Source organism: Patagioenas fasciata, chromosome 2, assembly GCF_037038585.1.
Source record: "Patagioenas fasciata isolate bPatFas1 chromosome 2, bPatFas1.hap1, whole genome shotgun sequence".
NCBI lineage: Eukaryota > Metazoa > Chordata > Aves > Columbiformes > Columbidae > Patagioenas > Patagioenas fasciata.
In genome coordinates this window covers 92192294-92213400 of record NC_092521.1, presented here as the reverse complement: position 1 = coordinate 92213400, position 21107 = coordinate 92192294, and the positions used below count along the sequence as shown (strand labels likewise).

General features: G+C 41.0%; 1 protein-coding gene across 1 annotated transcript; it reads right to left on the bottom strand.

The window, feature by feature from the left end:
- Positions 1-1502: 1502 nt before the first annotated feature.
- RIOK1 (RIO kinase 1) lies at positions 1503-19561 on the bottom strand. Its single transcript, XM_065831104.2, has 17 exons — positions 19414-19561; positions 16882-17083; positions 15640-15730; positions 14491-14560; positions 13784-13826; positions 12991-13083; positions 11921-12033; positions 11716-11796; positions 11083-11169; positions 10388-10525; positions 9759-9862; positions 7994-8100; positions 6824-6889; positions 4952-5071; positions 4633-4686; positions 3431-3577; positions 1503-1717 (listed from the first exon to the last, which is right to left on the bottom strand). Exons 1-17 carry the CDS (start codon positions 19482-19484, stop codon positions 1607-1609), a joined length of 1698 nt encoding a protein of 565 aa, XP_065687176.1. The 5' UTR covers positions 19485-19561; the 3' UTR covers positions 1503-1606.
- Between the last annotated feature and the right edge of the window lie 1546 nt (positions 19562-21107).

Sequence of the window (21107 nt, the reverse complement as noted above, 5' to 3'; positions counted from 1 at the left end):
CCCAACTTGCTGATGAAATACCAGTCTTGCTTCCCACCATGCTCCAAGCAACACTGTCTACACTTACATGCATGCTGAATATGAGAGTGCTGTCAATCCCTGTATGGATGGGGAGAAAGAGGGCACAGAGAAAAGAGGAGATCTGGAAGCGATGACTACTTCTTCTCTTACCAGATTTCTAGCCAAAGGCACGAAAGAGGTTGTGAAGGTCAAACTGGGGAGTGCAACCACATGTGCAATTGTCCAACATCATCTCTCTTTTGGGTGTGGGAGGTGAGGAGAAGAGAGAAGGAAGCTTCACCTTGCCCCTGGCCAACCCATCATTGTTGGATATCCATTGATGGATAAACGCTGTCCTCTGTCATCAGAGAATGCACATCCTGTAAGCACAAATCCCCAGAGCATTAACTCCACCTTTAATGTGGAAGAACATATGAAAGACATTTACTGGAATGAGGACCTTTCTCCGTGGTGGCAGAGAGCTCTGAAGCTGCAGTCAGTGGGAAAAGACAGCTGATGTGCTACAGCATGAGAAGGATGCCTCTCCCAAGACTTGTCAGCTTCAGTAGCTAAAGTGGCTGCCAAGAGAGAAGGTGGTCAGTCTTCAGTACGGTACCTTTGCCCCAGCCCAAGTGGGTCACTTAGGAGAAGAGCTCTGCCAGCTGCTCCCTACTGAAGAGCTGGGGCATCTTAGCACAATGTGGGCTGGCAATGCTGAGCCATACCACCAAGAGGCCCTGCCGCAAGCCTATACACAGCCTTGAATTCAAACACGTGATTACTCTTGATGGCATATACTCATTTGACCAGCATAAAAAAACAGCTGGCTCATAAAGCTCTCAAGAGCAACAGCGCCCCATGTTAGGATCCCTAGAAGAAAACAAAACAAAACAAAAACAACTACAAACACCACCACCACGACCAAATCAAACCCACCAAGATCACCACACACACACACACACACCCCCCAACCCAACACACCACACAAGCCAGAGAAACAGGCTTTGGTCTGTTTGGGTACATGTGTCTGATAGCTTGATAGCTTCAAAGGGCACTGGGCAGTGAGGATAGCTGCCTCTCAAATCACAAAACTCAGTTTTCAGTAAGAAAAATACGAAAGGTGATGCAAGCCCAGGGAGGCAGAAGGCACAATGCCTGCAGGGTTATCTGTGAGTGGCTGCAAAGGACAGCTAGCTCAATTTGCTTCCACACTGCAAAGCAGGCGTGGGCCTTAGAATCACCATCTCCCCTCCACCAAGAATCTGTTCAAATCAAATCACTGCCCTGGAACAAACAAACTACTTGTATGTAGTGTGAGGCAGGGGAGTAAGATCCCAGGAACAAATCAACATGAGTTTACCTGTGGAGGTTTAACCTGTTGTTAAAGGATTTTAACATGGACAAGTGTTAAAATCATTCTTTCCTATTGAGAAACCCATGGCACATACTCTGTTCAAACAATTACACCATGCTATTAACAAAACCACCCTCAGAGCTAATACTGCACGTGTATAAATAAAATACTTTTATTTTTTTTTTTAAAGAAAAAAGATGGTAACTAAATAACCCACAACAAACCATCCCTTTCCCCAAGCTAAAGCTGATTTTATTTGCCTTTCTTCATTTTTGCAGTCTTTTCTTTCCGCTTCTTCACATGCTTTGGAATTTTGTTTTTTCTCTTCTCTCTTTGGGCTTCTTTAACCATCTTCTTCCTTTCCTATAAAGGATCAAACACCATTAATTTAAAGTCAGAAGGAATTAAAGATTTTAAGCAGGTCAATCGATTACATTAACATTACAACATTAACAAGTTAATTAACACACCACATAAAAATCAGGTCATCAAGAGGAAGAAAAAAAATCAGAATGGTGAGGGGAAAGAAAAAAGGAAGTATAGGTTGGGGGTGGAGCTGCACACTGGTAACAAACAAGGCAAAATTCAAACTAGTTAAAACCTGAGTTTCATGTAACCTTTGAAGAAAGGGAACAGGCTGCCCAAGGAAGTGGTGGAGTCACCATCCCTAGAGGTATTTAAAAGATGTATAGATGTGGCACTTAGGGACATGATTTAGCGGTGGACTCGGCACTGTTCGGTTAACGGTTGAATTCTATGACCTGGGAAGTCTTTCCCAACCTCAATGATTCTAAAAGGCACTATTAACTCATGCTATTTACAGCTAAGATTACCACAGGATGCCTGATCTATGTTTTCTGCTACCATGTGTTTCTCTATACCATGCAAAAATACTGATCCAGTAACTGCTGGTAACTCAGAGCAAGCTCATGACCATCAGGATTGGCAGAGTGCTATGCTACTGCAATACACTATAATTTGTGCCAGACAGTGAAGAGACTCAACTGGAAAACACAAATTCAGCATAATGAGGTGGGGGGTGGAAATAATTGCTGCCAATGACTTGTTAAACCTACAGTTGAACGCATAGGTTATCAAGAACTGCATCTTACTCAGACAAAAAGAAGTTCAAATAAAAACCCTTCCATAAGCATGAGAAGTGACCAAGACTTGCCTGTTTCACATCTGAAAGGCAGCAGTTTTAGATTGCTAGAAAGTGTCTAGGAGACCACTGCATTTTTGACAGACACTATGTCACCTTTTCTGGGAAGAAAAACCTAACAATCAACGCCCCAAATCTTGAAGCATGAAAGCCCAGCAAGTTTCATTCTTCTTTTGCATGGCACCTAAAAGGCTGCCAAAAGGTTCTAACCCATGGGTGCTACTCTGCAGAAGAGCCTCACCAAAACAGGGCATATTCATTCTGCAGTTTGGAAAACAAAACCTTCAAAAAAACCCAAAACAAAACAAAAACCAACCAACCAAAAAAACCCAAGCCCCTCCTCCCCCCGCCCCCAAACACCCCAAAAAAACACCACCACCACAAAAACAACAACCCAAACTACAATCCCTTTGCATGACTACATTACACCTCCTGCCCACAGCAGAGCTAGCCAGTCTGTACTAATGGTACTGGCAACAACCACTGTGGTACAGACGTTGTCACGAAGTCTGCAGTTCAATAGATCAAGTGGCCTCAGTTCCCTGAGCAAAAGGAGTTTTATCAGGGACCATGACCACAAACCTGAACACCAAATCGTGGAAGAACAGCCAGAAGCACTGAAGAGCTGCCCAGGCTTCACTAAGTTTTACTTTGCGTAGCCTTAAGAATTTCCTGCAGAGATCTCTCTTCTAATTTTGTCTAAGCTCCAGAGAGCTTTGTTATGTGTTTCTTTACATAAAAATACCATTAATAAAGCATCCATAATGAAATCCACTTTCTCTGCTCTCATTTTCCACTACAGCCCATAGCTTGTTTCAGACAAGAAACAGCAAGAACCACTCAAAACTAAGTCTGGATTTTTTCCTGTTCCATAGGCAAAGGTGGGAAAAATAAACAATTCCTGGTCAGCTGACCTTTTTGTCCATGCTGATTTCAGCAGGTTTATCTTTGGGATGTACAGATTCTTTACAGCCAGAATCAGAGTCCTCTGAGTCGCCATCATCATCATCATCAGAGTCTGTTTCTGACTCATCTGCCTCCTTTTCAAGAAGTGCTGGAATCTGCAAGATATATCAACAGATAATTATATCAAACCAAGGCAGTCTAATGACAATATATACACACACACACATATATATATACACCTATATATAAAAACAAAACAGGATCTGCTGCAAAGAGACCCTTGAGCAAGCTTGTGCCATTTCCTTTACTACAGCCATCAGGGTCTCAAGAAAAAGAATGAAAAGTAGGTTCACCCAAACTAAGAACAAGGAATCTAGAGTATACGACACAGAATCTTTTAGGTCAGGGCTCCGAGCACAGCTGTATTGGCACTCCCAAACTAATTTCCATAAGTTAAACAGCAATTTGTTAACATATGTGGAAGGAAAATTTTAATTATACTTGGATCATACCCAAATCCACCTTGGGGGCACTGTAGGTAGGCTTTATTGCAAAACCAAATATCTACACTGGAAACTCACTTATTCTTAAGCTTGAAACTGCGCCACAGTCTGATTCCACCCATATTTATATTTCCATTTTAAAATAGAGTCTATACTGCTGCTAGATAACATTTACAAAGGAAGAAGGGAGAATCCACATAGGGCTTCTGCCATGAATTATATTCCTACAGACTGATCTGTACCCAGCTTCTTATCCAATGTACTTTACAGAACTATCACTGTCAAGTACTTAAATATAGCAAAAAATATCTTATGCCTTATACTGCAGGGTTCTTTTTGCACAATAGTTACAGCAAAGTTATGCCAAACATATCAAAATTTGTAGTCATGCTACAATTTAGACCAATTATATTTTCAATAACTGGAAAATGTCTTCCCTCCTCTCCACCTTTACTTTAGAGATCATGGCCATAGTGAGAATTGTTGTTTCATCCTCAAGCAATCAGCATCAGCCACAGTGCAGGGAAGCAATTCATGTGGTGAACACACAGGCTGTCATGCCAGACCCATCCCAGACATAAATGGTCACTCTGCAGACAGGAGACTTCTTTCACAGTGTCAGCTGTAAGATGCTACATTTGTTGTACTCCTTGTAAATGCTTTCCTGAAAATGGCTGAAACAGAGGATTTCAAAAAGACCCTCTCACCTTCTGAACACCAGACAAATCCTTCTTCAGCCCTGTCACAGTCTGGTAGAGAATCTACACCCAGGGAGAGAGAAAGAAAATTATGTTATCAAAATAAGTCTTAACTCTTCATGTCCAGAGAAAATTATTATCTTTAAAAAATCTCCAGGGAAAAAACCCCAATCTTAGCACTAGTACTAACCAGATTATTTTAAAGTAGAACACTAGATACAGTACTTCACGCCTTGGTAACAAGGCTTCTGTTTGTTGCTATCAGTTTCCAGTAAGAAGAATTCATATTCCCTGCCGATTTTTGCAGTGCCTCAACATGTCTACTCACATTGTCTTGCTGAACATTCAATGCCATATCCTCTTCTTTCAATTTCATCATTATATCCACATCTCTCTCATAGTTTTTAACTTCAGTCAAAGTTCGAGGTATGTAAGCCTTCTTAAACACCTAGTAGAGTGAAAGGAAACACAGACTCACTAATTTACAGATAGTTTAATGATGTTCTTCCTTCCTAATTACGCATCCTTAAGAGAATAATCATAAAGGATTTCATAGCTCAGAGAAACTAAAAGCGAACACAGCAGTCATCCACTATCATCTGAATTGCAGTGTATCTTTCATTTTGCAGAAACAAACAACATGCAACCTACACATTATTGAGAGATCACAACTAATATGGCTCCTTCCTTAGCATGACCACAGCCAGGCCACTTACAAGATTTCCCCATCCTTCCAACTTCCTCTTAACCTATTTGAGTCCTAAGGTTTTGTGTTCTAACAATTTTTTTCTGATGTTTTTATTACGATCTTTACAAAGCCTTCAGGAGACAACTCCACTAAAAGGTACTGTTAGAATTTAATCTCTTTATATAATGATACCTGTTTCAACCTACAGTCTGACTCAAAAGGTGTTCCTGTAGCAGTACAGTACAGTAAACCACAAACAACTTAAAATTTGTCATGCAGTCTTTTTGAAACAGTCCTCCTGCAAAGTTCCCACTCCCAGATCAGAGAGAATTATTTTGCTTCTCTTTTCTTGTGGTATCAGTTCATTCACAGCACAGATTTCGTATATTTCATGATCACAACCACTAGACTAAGTGCTGTGTAAAGAGCAGAGGCCCCCACCTCTGCAGAGCTTGTCCTTAATCAGCTCTACTCTTTTGTGAAGACAGTGACATAAACTAGCCATGGTCACATGAGAAGTCCAAGAGAAATAAACCAAATTTAGATGCTAATAAACCATCTCTCTTACAGGGCAGTACTTTTATATAGCAAAGGAATAACTGGTTTGCAAAAGATGGGCTCGCAACAAAATACCAACATCTGACCCTACAGTGCAGAAGTTGTATGCTTGGGATATCTTAGGAAACAATCAAACTAAAAAAATGATTCCTTGGTCAAGTTTGAGCCAGAAGCAGTTAGTAAAACCTGCAGACCTCCAAGAGATCAAAAAAGAAGTCTTTCATAAATCAAGTAGTATTGACTTCAAAGACAAACACCATGTGAACCAGTACAAACAGGTTCTCACTGATACAAATTCTGTTCGACATGGAGGTCATTTTTGTTCGTTCATTTGTTTTTGTTGTTATGGTTAAAAAAAACAAACAAACAACAAAAAAACCCCCAATGCAAAGAAACACAAAACAACAACAAACTTTTCTGGAACAGATACAGAAGACTAAGATAGAAATTGTTGTATGTTTACATCAAGCCTTTGCAGAATGTTCATATTTTCCTGTAATAGAATTGAAATTGCTTCACTTAATGTAAAAGCAAGGAAGAAAAGCAGTACATGGAAGAACCGAATTAGACCAGAACGGGAACCAGATAGGCAATTTGGTTAATGCACATATCCAAATATTCTGCTTCTGCATCACTGGTGCAAAACTACTGGCATAATCAGGTTGTTTTGTTAACTGAACCTGAACTGGAAGATACATCAAGGGACACAGCTACAAGCAAACACATTGGTTTAGGAAATGGAGCATTTACCTCCTAACACCTTAGCACTGTCAGCTTTTATACATGGAATCCCTTAATACTTCACATCTTAACTAGTTCCAGACATCTCAGTATTACAAACAATGTTTTGTTTATCATCTGTATATTTTGCCAAATAAAACAGAATGTTTTTCATTGTTTAGAAGATGCAAGGTTAATATTAATTTCACCAAAGGAACAAAAATCCTCACTTACTTCCTCATCCACTTTATCTTGACTGGATCTTTCCTCCTCTGTTCTTTTCGATGCTATTTCCATTGCCTAAAGAAATACGAAACAATACGAAGTTATCACTCTCTATAATCACATCACTTAATCCAACTAACCATTCCCATCTGTGTTTCTCCACGTACTCCACACTGTCCATTCACAAATACTCCATCGTTCCCAATGGCAATACCTTCAGCGACACCTAATGGTAACCAACACTGCTGCGAAGCTCACCTAGAACTGCAGATCTGCTTTATTAATCGAGGGAAAACATGCTCTCTGTTCCTCCCAGATCAAACTATGGCAGGTCCAGCACAACTACAGGACATAACAGCACAAGGAAAATACCATGAGCAGTGCTCAGTCCTGGAATTTGGCTCTTCTCACACACACTGAGCAAGCCAGGGGAGCACAAGTACGGGAAACCATGTAGCACAGCTCTGTCTCATTCAACCTCAAATATGACAGAAAGTACAAAACATCTGAAAATCCCCATGCTGTACTGGTATATGGACCACACTCACATGGTCTTGACCAAGAATGACACAACAAATCTCTACTCTGAGCATAGCATATGTGGCTCCCATTTCTCTTACATTAATCTAAAAAGCTTTCCCCCCCGCCCCTTAAGGAAACATCTGACTCGGAGAAGAGGACTGGCAGCTGCTAGCAGCACTAAGTTTACCTCCTCCTAGAATCAACGTGTTCTGCCAATGATTATATTTGACTAGCAAGACCATGTACCTTGGAGCAGCGCTGCCCTGAGTGATCCTCCTCCTCCCTTGGCCCACCCTGCTCAGATATGCATTTTTAGCCCCATTCTCTATATAAGCATGGTTATATTTCTGCAGAGCTTCTCCTTGTCAAAAAGAACAAACTAATTTAAAGCATCCTGGTTTTAGTAGCAACTGAAACAGACATTTGAGTTTTTATAATTAGACTTTTTGATAGAACACAGAATGAAAGTGTTGTCATTCTATAATGGTATAAATGGAAAAAAAACCATATGTATTTTTGAAGCACTGGCATAACAATGTCATGTACCAGATTCCTTCAATAGCAGGATGTAGAGTAAACGAGATAAAGGAGCTTGAACTAGATCTGATTTTATTGTTCAAGTCTTCCTACATAAGCAACAAGACTATGAGGTCTCACCTTAGACAGATAATCATCAATGTTCTCGCTTGTGATAGAAGGATCAGTAATAAACTCAAACAGCTCCCTCACGGTCATCACTGCAACATTGCGCTTCTGGAAAAAGTCTACCAAGAAACAAGGTCAGAGACAAAAACTGTAAGTAATTACATGTCACATAGGCAGCAGTGATGTTAAAGTGACAGTTACAGCAAGTCAATGGTCCTGATGACTTGGGAAAGTCTTAGCAGCATGTACTGTATCATACTGGGTTTAATTATCGGATTACTCTTGCCCATCCATAATAAAAGTGGTTACCTTCCAGATGCAATGAATACTGAAAGAATAATAAAACCAGACAAATATAAAAGCCAAATCAATTTCAGCAGGAGCCAGACTTAATGGTAAAGGGGCTAGGCAGTAAACAATTCAAGACAGGTGCAGTATTTCCAATTACTAAGAAGAAAAATGTATTTAAAAGAGTAAAGAATGGAGACCTCAAACTTTTGCCAAACAGAAACAGAAGCATCCATTGAAACACAGTACAGCCTAGTTATGATCCAGCTAAAAGTGAAGACACATTAACATATTAGAATTCTCCTCAGTCGTTACACTCAGAACTTCAGTCAAGTACAACCAAGTTCGGAGGCTGCACTTCGGTGCTGAAAAACAGCATTGAAAGACGCTAAGGATTGTTTAATAAGTGTTTCCTACTAAGGTTCTCAGAAGATCTCTCACCATGAGAAATTAATCATAGAACAACAACAACAAAGTTTGGAGAGAGCTCTCTGTGCCCTTGGGACCAAAAGTCTTCGCAACGACCACAGCTACAGCAGAGCATAAAGCAAGGTGTTTCTCAGAGTCTCTGAGAAGGACTACATACATGCAGTTGCAGCGACAGAAAACAAACAAAACACACCAAAACCACAGCAATTCACAGAAGCACTAGAATATCTAGACAGAGCAAGCCAAAAGACATGAAAAAAGTACAAGGGTGAAAGTATCTGAGCCAGAAACAAGTTATTAGAAATCCATAAACAGAAAAGGAATAAGGAAAAATTCACATATTGGGTCTCAACAAACACATAGCATCAAAATGCAGAGTTCTTATTCCACAGACTTTCAAGAGTCTCCGTAAAATTAGAAAAAAAGTCAATCTGAAAAGAAAATGGGGACAAAAGCAGTCTGTAGTGATAGATTTCTTATCCTCAGGGAGAAACACACACTACCAGGAGGTGTGTGTCAGTTACACAACATACAGATTCACACATGAAGACCAAATTTTCAAGAGAAAAATACCATAAAGGTACCTTGTTTATGAAAATACGATGAAAAGTGATAACATCTCTAATAAATTACTCTATGCCTCAACCCCCTCAGCTGACCTGGACAATTAAGTGCACAGAACTTTGTAACACACAGATTCCAGATGCGGATTCACTCACAGAAGGAAACATATTAATATGTCTGCGCAGTCCTTTAATAAGGGAAGTTAAGACTGTGGTGGGCACTGCGGCAGACTGGGACTGATCTCTAATCATTCTGAGACTGATCTCAGATCTATTGCAAATCTGACATTCAACCAGGTGACTCATTTTGGCCAGATGATTTCTAGCACAGTACACTACTCCCTCGGGAAGCCATGAGAACCTGGGAGATGGGAGTATTTTAACAGAAGTTTGACAGCTTCTATAGTCAGTTATACCTGAAAGAACATAAGGGAACACCATTCACCTTCCTGAATAAGCCAGCTATCAGAACAAGAGCTGAAGTGCAGCCCACTCACCGTTAACATTGGCGCAATCCTTTCGCAGGAACTCCAGCGCGTGCGGGTGGTCATGCTCCACGGCCTGCGACACGTCAATGATGTACACGTCCCCACTGTGGTACCTGCAAACAAACACACAGAGCTGCACCAACTCCACCGCTGTTACGTGGGAGATTCTTGAGGGGCAGGGATCAAAGCATGCTTCAAAACGAGGAGCCAGCAAACAATCCTAAGGTATTTCTCTAGCAAACATCTCGTGTATTAGGGTCAGAGTGGCTTTTTTGGGTCAATCCTTTCACTCCTCTACACAAGCTACATTATTAAACTTCAAAGAAACAGTCTTCTGATGACTATAAAAAAAGAAAAAAAGATACCTTACTAATTTTTTCTCTAGTTGAGATTTTGTTTGCTTGTTTGTAAGAGGTTTTTGTTTTGGTTTGTTTGGTGGTGGTGTTTGTTTTTTCTTAAACAAAAAAGAGAAAGCTCAGATCTGGGTTAAAAGCTACACAATTAATTACAGAAGTTACAAAACCCAGTCACAAAAAGGACCCCACCCTCCCTTAAAGGTAGATTAGTACTCTCACATAGAGTTCTGCCAATGCATACATTTTAGATGTCACAACTCAGAGCAAAGTTTAAAAACATACAGCATATTAAATTCACTGAGATCTGCATGAACAAGTCTGGCATCTTGGTACATTCTTCTCATGTACTGGATGATTTGCAGGTACAGCTCCCGGACTTTGGAGTCAGATAACTGAGCGTTCTTCAGCAGAGGAGCAGGCCTTGAAATTACAACACAAATAACACAAAGTGAATACTTTTTCCTTCTTCATACCAGCTGCAAATGCTTTAATTGCTGCACCTGATCGTTCTGCTCACTAAGTGTGTCAAGCAAGTCAGCATGAGCACCTAAGTGCACAGAGCCAGCATGAGGGGCAGCAAAGCTTGGTATATGCTTGCCAAAGATAAGGGAGCTCTGTTTCCAACATGAGCTAATTTGGATCATGATACATTAATGTCTGTACCACAAAACAATGAGGCACCTTCAGGTGTGATGAGGAAGCTTTTCCAGCCTTCATCTCTGGCTAAGCCACTTTATTAATTCATTTTCCAGATAACTGAGGCTTCAGAATCATGCAGGTTGTCTGCAATAGTAGCTGGCAAATGTCTGGGTATTCTACAAGTCACATGCACGAGTAAGAGTAACGTCAATTTTACAGGCCTTAAGTAATAGCAGGTAAATTCAGAGGGTTGGTTGGCCTGTTTTTATTAAACCTTTGTGGAAAGCTACTAAAAAAAAGTACATATTTTACATATTTTATATTCTAAGGATACTTACCTATCACCTTTACCAATAAAGCCCATGAGAAGCACATGACTTCTTAGCATAATTGGCTCTGGGCAAGGTATCTGGGCTGTATTCAACCTGTAACACAAGAACAAATCCACAAAAAAAATAAAATCAAACTCTACTATTCGCATTGCACTAGTGCCTATAGGAGCTCTGTTGCTTTAAACATAATAGACAATAAGAACTCCTCTGCTCAGGCAACTCTCACTTGTCAAGAACAACTAGGAAATGAATAAAAAAGCCACGACCATTCTGGCTCTGACCCTTCTCTAAGCATTCCCATGTCAGACAAAGAATCTTTACACAGTTCAGGTTAATCCTAGATTAACCTATATCACACAGTGTGCTGTTACTCAGCAGGAGCTATTCTAGCTTTTCCTCACTTCTCACTCATGTCATACAGACAGTTCAGACATTGAAGAGCTTAGAGCATGAGTAGCAAGACAAATTAATATCATTATTCCTCCCCACCATTTCTTTTCTCTCCCACAGGGAAGCTTATGACACTTTCCCAAGTACTCCAGAGACCCTAAAATAGCCACAGTCTAGCAACAGGAGGGTACCTCCTATAAAAGTTTTAATTACACCTTTCCATGCTGAAATAAAAATTGGAAGAGTTACCTTATTAAATTCCTCATTTCTTTTTCAGCCCATGTCTTCACCATTTTTCTTGGGTTGCCTTTGCAATATCCATGACGAAATCTTTAAATACAAAAGAGACAACAGAGACTCTTAGTGAATTAATGCAGTATCAGCACTGGCGATTTTATTAACCCTTTCAAATAACCCCTCTTCCTCAGTAAAACCAGGCAGAAGTCAAACTCACCTGAATTCACCACTCACATACTTATCCCGATCTTTAAACATCAGAATAGAGGTCTTGTAAATCTTTATTGCTCTGTTCTCTCCATTTGCAGTACTGGCGTGATATACATTAGCCTATCGGATTATGAAGGGAAGAAATAGCGTTAAAGAAAAACTCTTTAAACAATATAATCTTTTCTCCTCTTTCTGACATCTGGAAAAGATCTGATAAAAAGACCTGATCTCTCCCCAGCTCCTACATGGCACCCATCTGAGTGAGACCGCACACAAGGGCGATTCCCTTTCTACCAGAAGAAACTTACGGGAAGTACCCAGGTCTGTGCATGGGTGTGACAACCAATATAGGCCAAAAACAACAATGCACAAGAAAACTGCACCTCCTCCACATTTCAGAGACTGAAACAAGCCCCTGTGGGAAGGGTTAATCTGAGCCCTTGCACTATTTAGTCCATAAAGCACGGCCCAAATATCTCATGTTGACAAGAGGTGGAAGTATGCCTTTAATCCCAGCATCCAAGGACTTGGAAGAAAACCAAATCAGCCTAGGGTCTAGGCATTCTAAAACTGATTTATTAATTTCATTAAATATTTATGGTCTGGTTTTAATTATTTGCAATATTACTTGATAATAGCAGCATATAAACATGCTAGTTTTGTAAAAGCCATTAAGGTTTAATAGTATTTAACCAGAATTCTGTTACACAATTTAGATACTCCCATGTCTGCTGACACGTGGAACTGGTCTGATCTGGATGCAGGAGTGTCCTGCATGAAGAAAGAATTACCTGCGTTTATATGTTTTTCAGGCAGTGCTTAATATTGTGTGTACACATACACCTTCCAAAAAATTCAGTTGTAACATACAGTTAAAAAGATCCACAAATTTAAGATCATATTTAATTATTCTGAGAAATCTTTCACACTTGGGAAAACTTGTTTCCTTTAACATAAATTGCATTTGATCTTAAAATAACTTCCTAAAACAAAGTATTTCCATACACCCTCTGCACATCACAAGCTTCCACCAGGCTTGCTGAGAACAACTATCATGTCATTCGTAATAAAACTTACTTCCTTCCCTGTGCTGATGCAGCCGTTGATTTCCGATATGATGCCTCTAGTTAGCATCTTGAACAGAATCATTCGGGTCCTTGGATCCAACACCTCAAATTTAATACAGAAAAGTCAGCAAAATTGCTCTGTTTGAAGAAGAAAAAAACCTACTACTTCAGTCAGTTCTTAATACTATATTACAGACCCATGGCATCAGACTATTCTATTGGATTATCAAATGATAATCCAAACAGCTGCTACTCAGAATCTTGCCATGATTCTAGAACAATACTTCTCTTTTTCTTTCAAGATTTTTTTTTAGCTAAGCGTATGACCTTGAGCTAGCTCAAGAAAAGACATAAGAGAATGAGTTCCTGCCCACAGTCACATTAAATGTGCTAAAACACGGTTTCTCTTAAGATATAGCTATCACAACTCTAGTAGAGCAGCTATGTGGCCTTGGGCCAGTAATAGGTCAGTCTTGCTAAAGAAGAAAAAAGGAAAAAAAGCAAATCCAGCATTTTTTAATTGTTATTTGGAATTTAATAAAAGCTTAAGATGGAATTCTGCATTGCATATACAATCAAATCACAATGCTAATCACAAAAATGAGCTCCAAAATGTTTATGGAAGCAAATACAACCTTCATACAAGAAAGAAACAAAGAAACAAGACGTCTCTTTCAGGATAACAAGGGAAACAGAATTCCAAGGCAAAACTGTGTTCCTACAGCATCCGTTTCATCATTGATTCCAAAATTCCACACTATTTGCCCAGGTCAAAAGAGAAATGTGATGCACAAAGGACTTACTTGTTCTACTGTCGCTCTGTCTGACTTATCCTTGACTCGGTACCTAGTAGAAGTGAAAATAAAATTATAGAATCCCACACATGGACTCAGTACTTTGACAGAGTAAAACATGACATTCGGTATCAAAGAGAAGATGACAGCCTCAAGAAGTAAGGCTTTCAGTTCATACAAAAGCAAAGGTTTCTCCTGCAGACAGAAAATAAAACACAAAACAAGCAAAACACACAAACATCAGTGCCCTTCACTTTTACAGATACCTTCTTGCCTCCACTTAATAATGCTCACTCAGGAGAAAACAATAAATGTCATAACAAGATAGGGCTATGACCTGTAGGCTTAATTTATTTTTTTTTTTTAAGGTACCTCATCTCACCAAATTGTCAGGTGGAAACTTCAAAAAGTTTCCAGCATTTTTTTCTAGCCAAAATGCTTAAGAACCTCTGTTTAGAAAACGAGCATCAGAGATAAAATGACACTCATCACTTCTGTCTTACTACACCAATACACGAACAGCAGTGCCAGAAGCATTAAAACTTTGGAGTGACAACTGAACTGGAAACCAAAAAGTTTTAGATTGGAAAGCAAATCACATAAAGACTATCCACAAATTTTGGTTTTCTTAGTAAATTTACTCCAAACTCAGGATCACACTAGGAAAGAACTCCAGGTTCAAATTATATAAATGAAAATAGAACTAGAATACTCACATGTCTGCTTCCTTCTGTCTAGACTTTTCTGTGACTCTGTTTATAACAGAGTCATCAAAATTCAGTTTATCTGAAAAACACATGAAAAAATGAAGAAAAACAATATTTTAAAAGTATTGAAGAAGTTTTCTATGTTTGGAATTGCCCCTGCAATCCTGCTGCCAGCCAACATGCCACGACACAATGTTCACACAGAGGTGGAGCTCTTTATAACAAGTCCAGAAGCTTAGCTACATACCAGAGTTAATCTAGCACTCCACTCTGTCTATATTTCAAGGACTATAAGGCAACAACACAGATCAGTAAGGCAGTCCCACTCGGAGATATAATGCCATCCAGAAGTAATGCCTTTAGGATAACATCTCACCATTAAATTTGTCCAGCATTCTCTTATCACAATCAAATGCCATTGTTCTGAACAGAGCACACAACAGATCCAGGATTCTCTCCTCATAAGGTACTTAAACTAGTGTTTGATTAATTGCTAAATGTATAAAAGCGGCTGAACTTGCCTACATATGGCAGCATTACTCTTTCGAAGCTTAATTTTAGAAACACTTTGTTATGAAGGAAAACACAACCTCTGTTTACTACCCTGTCAAAAGGCCCCAATCACAGCTATATCTACCCCTAACAGGCAGAGCTGAACAGCCATTTCCATCCCACGGGAAACATCAAACTATACCAGCTGGAACTACAGCCTCTTCGTTTATCACAGAAACTCTGCCCCTGTGAGGTAACATAATGTACCACCCTTGTACTACCGGGGACTGCCACTGTCTAGAAGCTTTAAGAATGGCCAACAATGTCACAGAGTTGACACCCTTCCTCCAGCCAAAGAGCTTATTCCTGCAGAGCAGCTAGGGAAGAAATCTTCCAATTTTATGTGGTCAGGATAAGCCAAGAGGAAGGAAGAAAAAAACAAACTAAAAACAGCCCTGTGGCTCTGAAGGAGAAAAGAAAGGGGTATGACAGCTGGTTAAAGGAAACTAAAGGCAACTTCAAGTACACAAAAGCCATTTTTCAATCTGTGTGGCAATGGTTAACTGCCATTCCAGTGAGTTCTGGCTTAAAGTAAGCAAAATTAGTCTGAGAACATCAGAGAGTGGTATCTGTTTTCATGTAGGAAGACAATGCAAATATACTCACCTAAATTAATTTTATGTTCAAACTTCCTTAAAGCCTTGTCTGTAGGGGTAGACATTTTTGCTGAACAGCAACTAGGGGTCTGTCTATTTGCCTGAAACAAAGGATTTGTTAACATAAGTTGCCTTCTCTAGATAGCACTTTGAAATACAGACTGTATCACTGGAAAAGTCAGCTCAAATGCCTGTGCCTAGAGCTATAAATAGAAAACCAGAAAGGGTGAGGAAATGGATACAGTTTAACATCAGATTTTGCTCAATTCAGGAAAATACAGGTGACACATCAGTTAAAATTCAAAAAAAGTGATCCAACTCAGGAAAATTTTTAGTCTGGGAATTGAGCTGCGAGTCCCTAATATTAACACTTTTTCCCTCTGTAAAAGGAAGTGAAATAGCAGACAAAAACAAGAAGAAAAATGAGACAAAAAATAAGAAGATAAAGAACAGAAAACTTTCCAAGATCCTAGCTTTTCTTACAGGTAGTCTTCACCAAACACAATATCTGAATACAATTTCACCAACAATTGACAGCATAACCTTCTAATTAAGGCAACATTAAATCACCCAGGACACATGCTGTGAGTCAGACATGATATGCTACAATCAGGACCACTCTAATTATCTCAGCTACTCTGTTGTGTTGATATCAATAGGAAAAAGAGAGGTTTTGAAACTCCAGTGTCCAAGCTGCAGGGAAGAAGCATGCTAGGTCTCCCTTTCTACACGCTTTTCATTCTAACCAATGCCAGAGTTTCTATGCCAACAGCATACACTTTAAATTAATCCACTTCTAGCACCTCTCTCCATCTCCTATGCTTTCTTTTGCTGCCCTCACTGTTAGTCCAAAACACAACCTGTTTCAACCTGGGTGCAAGATGCAGGCATAGTCTTAAAATTAAATAGAAAGGATAGGGAAGATGACAGAGGACAAATACCAAAATGTAAGCAACATCGGTAAAGATCGGGGTGGGAAAAGAAAGAAGATTTGACAAAGGTAAGGAACAGAAGGAAAACTGCAGTGACAAAGAGAATCCAATGACAGGGTTTGAAACAAAATCAGGCAGAGTTCTGGCTACAAAATACAGACACACTTGGCACAGCAGAGGAATAGACTCAAAGGAAATTTTTCTCTCAAGGAAAAATTTGCATTTACAGTCAGCATAATACTAATAAAGAACAAAGCCTTCAGGTCATCCCCATTTACTCTTGAGTATCCTTCATGTTCATCAAATAGCCTTCAACATACCTGTGGATTGCATCCACCAGCAGCATTGTGGCGCTTTGTGAGCCTTCCCACCTCATCATCCCAGTCCCAGTCTTCATCTTCCTCTTCTTCATCATCATCATCACCATTTCCTTCCTCAGTGTTAACTTCTTCATGTATGCGTAACTGGCAGTTCTCAGTGACCTCATCTTCTTCAGCCATTTCTGTGTCTTGCGTAAATTCACTTCAAACAAATACAGATATTTATATAACTACAAATGATTGTTACAGTCATCAAAAAATCAACACATTTATCCAAACAAATGATTTCACAAGGTTATCTCTCCATGAGATATTTCTCACTTCACCTTTCTTTAAGCAAGTATATATGAGGATGTCAAAGCCTTTAAAGGATGGACTACATTTAAATTGTCTTCGCCATATCAGTGCTGCCTTCTAACTTGTTCTGCAGTTACGTGTATTTGCATCCCTCTGACTCCAATCGGACCAGAACAGGCCAGGTGGCTCTTTCACCAGAGATTAACTACTCTGCTTGCTGCCCTAGTAGATATCCACCTGACAAGATATCACACAAAATCTCACTGGAAACAGACAGTAAACCTGCTGGTAACTCAGAGCACCAGTACAACCTACATGAAAAAAAGTTAGACCTAAAAAAGAACTTGTGGGATAAATGAACCCTTTTGATTTATTCATGTCTTGATGTCTGTAGTATGTCACATTTTTCTGCCAGAATAAGCATGTCCCAAAGCAGACTCCCCACAGGTATTTGACATTTAATTAAATAAATGGTAAACTGTAAGGAAAATGGCTTGAACCCATAGCACAAGACCCTTCTTTATTCACCCCCCACTAAATATAAAAAGCTCTAGACTTTCAATGCAACAAAAAAATTATTTTTATTCCAAAATGAACAGAAGTTATTTACTGTCCTAATCAGCTCGCTGTTCTCTTACATGGTTTCACATGTTTGGTTAAAATCAAATAATACCAAGGTGAAATTGCCTCAACCAACCCAAATCTACAGGTGGGTCTGTCCATTAAAATGGTAAGGAAGAAATCACAATAATTAAAAAGCTGAGAGAGGACTGGAGAGTGTCCAGAAGAGGGCTATGAAATCGGTGAAGGGTTTGGAGGAGAAGTCATATGAGGAGTGGCTAAAGTCACTTGGTTTGTTGAGCCTGGAGGAGACTGAGGGGAGACCTCACGGGGCTACAGCTTCCTCACAAGGCAGCAGGAAGGGCAGGTGCTGAACTCTTTAGTGACCAATGACAGAACCCAAGGAAATGGCAGGAAGATGTGCCAGGGGAGGTTCAGGTTGGACATGAGGAAAAGGTTCTTCCTCCAGAGGGTGATGGAGCACTGGAACAGGCTCCCCAGGGAGGTGTCACGGCCCCAAGCCTGACAGTGTTCAAGAAGAGACTGGACAACACCCTCAGACACATGGTGTGAACTGTGGGGTTGTCCTGTGCAGGGACAGGAGTTGGACTCCATGATCCTTGTGGGTCCTCTCCAACTCAGGACATTCTATGATTCTAAGAGATGACCAGGGGGGTGGCAAGGTAGAGAAAGAAGTGCTCTGGGACAGAATAACTTGGTGTTTTAGGATCTCTCACCAGCTGCACCTGTCCCAGGTGCAAAGGCTGGAAGAGCATCCCTGTGTGCTGCCAGGGCTCCTCAGTGGTTTCACCTGGGCAGTGAGGCCTGTTCAAAGCAAGGGGTGGGGTGAAGGACAAGATGTAGACAAGGAGACCAGAGTTGCATTTATGAACTGCTGAAGCAGCAGTTTTGTGTTGTGTAAAGATATTCATGAAACATTTTCCCAGTAAGATCTCTTTTTTCCCCCAAAATAAGTGTATTAGCACCTGGGATAAAGACAGTGGTGAGGCAGAAGGGAGCTGTCTGCTCAAAGATGGCAGTGGAGACACTGACCGATGGCAGGTCCCTGCACAGAATGGGATGCCTAACAGGAACCTCTACCTTGCTGTCGCTGGCTGCGTGTGTCACTTCAGGTAAGTGATGTGTAATTTGCATGCGTGTCACTGTTAATGTGGAAAAGGCTCTTCCTCCAGAGGGTGGTGGAGCACTGGAACAAGCTCCCCAGGGAGGTGTCACGGCCCCAAGCCTGACAGTGTTCAAGAAGAGACTGGACAACGCCCTCAGACACCTGGTGTGAACTGTGGGGTTGTTCCGTGCAGGGACAGGAGTTGGACTCCATGATCCTTGTGGGTCCCCTCCAGCTCAGGACATTCTATGAGTCTGTGAGTGCATGGCTTCAGCTGGGGCAGCACACCCGCCCTCTCCCGCCGTTTTCAGGCGGGCATCCCCCTGCCGGGAGCCGTTCAGGGCTGTTCCCCTCCCCACCCGTTGTTTTTTACCGACCACCCCCGGGGACAGATGCACCCAAACCGCCAGCCGGGCCTATGGGAACCGCTCGGGCACAGCGGCCACCCCGCTCCCCCCAGATCCGCCCAGCCCCGCCTCACGCCTGTGCGGGCCCCGCGGCCCGCCTCCCCCCGAGCGTCCCACAGCCGGCCCCTCGCCGGCCCCTACCCGTCGGAGCACTCCGCATCGTCGAACTGCCCCGGCACGGCCTGCCTCATGGCCACCGCACGGTAATCCATGGCGGCGGGCGCCTGGCCGCCCCCTACGGCGCCAGCAGAGGGACCAAAAGCATCGGGGGAGAACCAGGCTGCACTAATGCGGGAGGGGAGGGACCTGCCGCCGGTTCCGGCACGGGGATTGGCTGCGAACGCCTGACGTCAGTCCCCCCCGTCGGGTGTGGCCAGGTCGCGAGCCGCCAGGGTTGGGAAGTGGGGATGGGAACAAGGCTGAGGGCACTTCTCGTAGTTCCCTCCACTGGGGGAACTGCCAGCCACCACTGGTGGATATATAAATGCGTTCATACTCATCTGGGGTACATCTGCATAATATGGCACATCACAGCCTTAAAAATATCACACCTTCAAGCCTTCTTTTTACTAGAAATTACTATTTGTACCACAGATTCATGGTTGTTTTCCCTAAAAGGTTAGCGATTACCTGTGTCATCCATCAGATATTAATAAGAGTTTTATCTAATGCACTCTGAAATGTTAAATTCTAATTTTTATTGAAATAAATCTGCAACGAAGGACAAAGTGATTCCAAATTTTCAGTTCTCACTAAAAGCATCTTAGGTAATACCCTGTAGGAAACAATTACCTTGCAAATGCAATAAGCCCAGGCAGGATCTCTCAGCAAAGTGTATTTTAATAATGATTTTGCAAGACTGGGTGTTCTACCTCAAGGTAGGCAAACGTAATAGGGAAAAAGCCCCTGCTTATATTCCCCCCCAAATCCCGGCTGAAAATTCCCTCCCTGGTTCCCCATTGGTTGGGTACTTCAGGGTTTACAGACTACTCAATGCCTGCCTCAGTTTACATATTTCATTCATCTAATCCAAACAATACCCTTTCCCTTTTTGATCTATTTAAAATATGGGCTTCTGGCTCTTTGGTGACTCTTCCCCCTAGATTAACCTGTAAATACAGGTATCAGTATGCATTCCAGGATTAGTTTGAAGAAACTTTGTTTCACAATAAGGATTCATAGACTGATGTCTCTCAGTCCCTCCCCCGTGCTGGGGTCAGGCACCAGCTCCTCAGTTTTGTAAAAACAACGTTTCTTCGTTAAATGTTCATTATAACCCCTTAGACTGAACAATGTGCTAAACTGTTTATATATTGATACAACATAGGATTAAGATAATAAAAGTCAGTGCTGTGCTTCTGCTATTACATAATGGTAAAATTTTAAAACAGTATTTTTGTAGATGCTTTCCCATTAGCCAAGCCTTATATAAAAAGCCTATCAAGTGTTTGCAATTGTGCAGAAAACAGGGATGCTTATACTAAGGAGTCTTTTGGAATACTTGAAACAGATGTATTTTCCATGTAACACTTCTGTAAAGTCAACCCATTGAGCCTCTGAATGTGGAAAGCAACAAGCCAGTTTCTGGTATTTGTAAAGCTGCCTCTTTACTTCAGACTGTCTTCAAGTTCTGTCACTTAAGCTTCTGACACTAGAACTAGCTGTTGGAGGATTCTTAATCTATGTGGGTGAAGCTGCAAAGAATGTGCTGCCCTACAGGTTTATTTCACTGTCTAATAAATTATTCAGTGCTCTTAAGTAAAAAAACCAAACCAAACCAACACATTTATTGTAATGACAGGAATTATTTGAAACATAACACTGCCAGAGGATTC

What these genes read in the sequence shown, in the direction of transcription:
- RIOK1 (XM_065831104.2), bottom strand. Translation starts at nt 19,484, where the DNA reads ATGGATTACCGTGCGGTGGCCATGAGGCAGGCCGTGCCGGGGCAGTTC. An exon ending in GATGCGGAGTGCTCCGACGG is followed by an intron (nt 17,084 to 19,413) that starts GTAGGGGCCGGC and finishes ATTTGTTTGAAG; the next exon opens with TGAATTTACGCAAGACACAG. An exon ending in CTCAGTGAATTTAATATGCT is followed by an intron (nt 9,863 to 10,387) that starts GTATGTTTTTAA and finishes GTTTGTTTGCAG; the next exon opens with GTACCACAGTGGGGACGTGT.